The following is a 4,399-nucleotide window of genomic DNA, read 5'->3' as shown; positions in this document are numbered from 1 at the left end:
AAAAGACTAACCCCCTCCGGTTTGGAAACATTTCCATTTTTTTTTTTTCTTCCCTTCCCTTTTTGGGAACCCTTTTTTCATTGGGCCCCTGATGTTAGTAACCAATTTCTTCCTTGTCCCACTTATGAAATCCGCTTTCCCCCTTTGTTAAAGGCCTTTTACTTTTCCCCGGACCATCATTAAAAATTTTTTGCCGCGTCGCTACACCTTTTTCCCAAAAATTTTTTTGTTTTTACATCCCCAAAATTTTGGAGCCTTGGTTTTAAGGCCCCCCAAATTTTCCTTCAACAGTTGGGGTTTGGGTAAAATCTTAAAAAATTTTTCTTGCAAGCTTCCATGACAACAAGAGGTACCCCTACTTTGTGCTTGTAGTTTCTTACTGTTTTGGCAGAAACAGCTTTTTGGTAGGTGCACCAAGAGTCGGGCCCTTTCGGACAAACGGGTGAGCGGGCTTCTGATCGGTGGATGACATGTGGTGGTAAGTTGCCCACACTTTTGTGCACATTTCTTCCACTGTGTTAGATGATCTGATGGCAATTCCATAGTAAACAGATATCGGGTCAATGACTTTGTCAGTCAGACGGCCTCTTCCACCAATTACTTTTCCATCTTTAAGTTTTGTAGATTTCAAATCTTTTTTGAGTTTCCTTGCCGGGCCCCATTCTCTTTTGAACATGTGCAGTGCATTCCACCTTCTCTATTTCTTCATCATAGGGCTTGTCATCAGAAAAAGCTTTGAAGGTTTTGGCATCACCATCACCAAAATATTTTGTGTAACGAATGCCTCTGTCTTCTTCAGATCTTCCGAAAAACTGCAGCATTCCATCCACCTCCATTTTTCCGGATGACCCCTCATGGTTCTTCGTGCACTTTGGCTGGTGATTTTCCAACCACACTTCGTATTCTGGGCCCTCCTTTTTCCCCTTTATGCATCACAAATTTTGCACACAAGGGGTAGGACAAAAAAGTCAAGAACTTTTCCAGTAATCAGTCCAATGAGAGTCACAACACCAAACAAAGAACTAAATCCACGTTTCTGCCAAATACCATCACCACTTGCTGTCACATTTTTGCTTCCTGTAGCTTTGTTTCTTCTTGAGCTCTCGATTCATAGACTCCTCAGCCACTTTCTGGGTAGCTTTCTGAATTTCAGTCACTGCACGGTCAAAAATTGAATTGGCAACTGGCTGAGGGAAATCCATGAGCGCGCAAAATTCCTTGTACGGTCCATATCCTAAACCCATGCTCTTGAATGCATAGACCGAACGACGGTTTACTTCAGCAAAATTTGATGAGATCATTGCACTGTTTCTAAACTCAATAATTCTTAAACAAACCCAAAAATTTTAAATGAAAAATGCTACTAAAACCACACTGTGACACTTCTTCAAATTTCATAGATGCATAACAAACACGACACACCATTTCACTTTCAATCTCTTGGAAGAGTAAATCACTGTCAAAAATTCTAAAGCCACTCCAGTTCTTGCGATGTTCTTGAACAACTGGGTCAGCGCTGCGACGCAGCTTGTTTGATGAAGCAGACGACGGACGGTCGGGCTGCTCGCTTGTGCTTGGAGTCGCAGTAGATGTTGTTGGTGTAGGAGCTGTTGTTGTTGTTGTTGTTGTTGGCGTTGCCGGTGTTGTTGTTGGCGTCTCTGCAGCTCGAGCTCCTCTCCTGGTTCGCCTGGCAACAGGCTGATTCGCCCTCGCTGCTTCCTGTAACAATGTACAACACAAAAAATTATAATCTGCCATTCATCCGAGGAACAAGATGCACTTCAAGCAAACACAACTAACCTCAGCGAGGCGTGCAGCTGCGGCTTCTGCCTCACGCCGGGCTGCCTCCTCCTGGGCTCTCGTGAAACGATTCCCACTGAATTGCTTCTTCTTGAAAACATGAGCAAAACGCTTGCCGGACTGACGCTTTCTCGGAGTGTCACCGTCACCGTCATCCATGATTCCTGCTGAAGTTTGCTTCAATAGCTGCCAAAGTTTCTGTCAGATTTGTTGTGCAACTACAGCGGCACCTTGTTGATACCAGGACCAGCTGATTCCGTCACTTTTCTTCTTCTTCTTGAGATGGCTAAGAGGCCCACTTTGCTCGCGGCCAGCGGTACGGGAGTGGGCCGAAGGGGTGAGGCGGTAGGAGGGGGAGGGGAAGCGGTGAGGGGAGGCAGCCTGTTACCCCCACCACCACTCGCCCGACTGGCCCGAGAGGGCCACCCCGACTGCCGAGACCCGAGCCCTGGCCGTCCCTACCCCCTCCACAACCTCCCTGCCCAGCGCGGCGCGCGATTCAAACGTGCCGTCAGCCAGGATTGAAATTGAAGGCCGCCCGAAGGGAAAAAAGCGGAAAAAGAGCATTTTGGGTGATTTTACCAAAATGCAGTGTTTGAAAAAAAGTGAAAAATGGGCACGAACGGTTTCGAATATCGAAAAATGAGTACCATATTCTTGTTCCCAAGGGTCCAAACCATTTTATAAGCCAATAAAAAAAAATTCGAAAATTTGGACCCCCGGGACGAGACTGCCCCCTTAAGCCAAAGAGGGGCGAAATCCCCGATGGTCTGCTTCGAACGGCCCTGATACGCTCAAATCTTCAGTAAAAATAGTGAAATTCAGCAACTTTGAGAGCCCGTAGCGTCCAAACCCGACGTCGTAGAGCCTCGCGCGACCCGGCATTCGAAAGATCGCACTTTTTTCTTTCGGAAACGGCACCTTGGTAGATTTTTTGGCCAGCAGGTTCCGGGATCCCAAAAAGCCCCAAACCCTCAAAAACAGCCATTTTTAGGGGTTTTTGACCTCTACCAAAAAGCCAATCGGTGTTGGATCCGGCCCAATTTGTGTTTCGGCAATTCGTATTCACTAGAGGAACCAAAAAAAACGGGAGGGAGCCAGATCTGAGGGGGTCCCCGGCCAAGTGTTTTTTTTTGTCTGGAGCTGCTCCAAGCTTTAGTGCTTGTCAATTGTTCCGAGAATTTTGATTTCTGGGTGGGGGGAAAGAGGCTAGGCAGCAGGTGTTCTTGTCACTGTTTTGTGTCGAGTGTGACGATTGGTTGCAGTGATGCCAAGAAAAATGTCCAAGAAGCAGAGAGAAAAGCCGGAGCTAGTTTTGCCGTAAGTACACAGATAAGCTACGCGGCGAAAAGGGGCGAAGGTGGCGACCGGCACGGCACACTGTACATTCGCTCGGACCTGAGGCAGCGGCGACCCTTTGCTACCCTATGCCAGCCTTTTCTTGGTGCCATCGTGAGTGGCAGACAGCCTCCAAACAACGAGCGAAACAAAGGGTCGAGCGAATGCACAGTAAGTGATGCAACACGGCTAAGGGCTGAATGAAGTCACCCCTCTGGCGTCTCCACGTTGTACAGGAGCCTCCCTTGAATTTCTGCTATTCCCCCCTGTCATTTAATTCATTCGGAGCTGTTTACATCATAGTCATTTCCAGGTGACACCTGGTTCATGCCGGCTGTCTTTGAATTTTAATCTAAGTGCTTAGTGCTGACGCACGCCGTGTGTGTTTCAGGTGGTTCGCCTTTCCGGAGGGGCGCTGAGGGAAGGGGATGCTGTCGGCTCCGCGGACCCGTTGGCGGGCCTGCGCTTCAACATGGAGTGGTTGAAGAACACTCGGAAGAAAAAGCGCCTGCAGCACTGTACAACTTAACTTGAACCATCTTGAACTGCACCATTGAACATTTTTCTTTCATTGAAGTGTATAATTGGTCTCTGTGAGTCGACACGTCTATTCATGGTTAGGTTAGGTTCGCTTCCTCATAATACTTCCATTGAAAATTGCACTGCTGCTTGTAATAGTTGGTTTCTTCGCCTTGGCGGCAATGGTGGTGTGGCGCCGGCCGGAGGATGCGGCGACGGTGCTGGCCAGGGTGGCCGACATCGTCCTGGGTAAGTGAATGCGGCTGCGGCGGCACGAAAGGCTCCACCAAACCTCATCGCATAGTGGCATCAGAATTCTTAGAGTTCCTCAGGAAGTGTGGGCCGCAAGTGATTCTTGTGGGTCACAATCTTGTGAGGTATGATGCGCCCAGGATTCTCCGTTAAGTCCTAAGGTGGTAGCGTCCCCCCTAGTCCCTCCAACCCGCACGAGGTGGTGACTGTCATGGCGACGGGGGGGAGGGGCGGGGGAGCGGCCGACGCTGCTACGTCGCTTGCCATGCTTGCCAGCGGCATATGTAAATTTTGTTTGTTTTCAAAATACAACAGTTACATGCAAATTAGTGACATTAACCATAGGGTTACCTTTGGGATTGATCCAGCGGCCAGAGGAGGGAGTGACCATCCTCACTAAGGTGGCTGAGGTTCTCACGGGTCAGTGAATGCGGCTGCGGCGGCGCGAAACGCGAAAAGGGTGGAGTGGTATTTTTGTAACTGGTTGGCA

At 48.7% G+C, this 4,399-nt stretch overlaps 1 protein-coding gene across 1 annotated transcript; it reads right to left on the bottom strand.

Annotated features, from left to right (window-relative positions):
• Positions 1 to 297: 297 nt before the first annotated feature.
• On the bottom strand, positions 298 to 2,495 carry LOC117648103 (uncharacterized transmembrane protein DDB_G0282483-like). The gene is made up of 2 exons (XM_034390323.1): positions 1,801 to 2,495; positions 298 to 1,719 (listed from the first exon to the last, which is right to left on the bottom strand). The coding sequence occupies exons 1-2, from the start codon at positions 1,957 to 1,959 to the stop codon at positions 1,318 to 1,320; spliced, it is 561 nt and encodes a 186-aa protein (XP_034246214.1). The 5' UTR covers positions 1,960 to 2,495; the 3' UTR covers positions 298 to 1,317.
• Between the last annotated feature and the right edge of the window lie 1,904 nt (positions 2,496 to 4,399).

Source organism: Thrips palmi, unplaced genomic scaffold (assembly GCF_012932325.1).
Source record: "Thrips palmi isolate BJ-2018 unplaced genomic scaffold, TpBJ-2018v1 HiC_scaffold_3, whole genome shotgun sequence".
Lineage (NCBI taxonomy): Eukaryota > Metazoa > Arthropoda > Insecta > Thysanoptera > Thripidae > Thrips > Thrips palmi.
The sequence above is the reverse complement of the archived record's forward strand: the minus strand, read 5'-3'. Positions and strand labels throughout refer to the sequence as shown.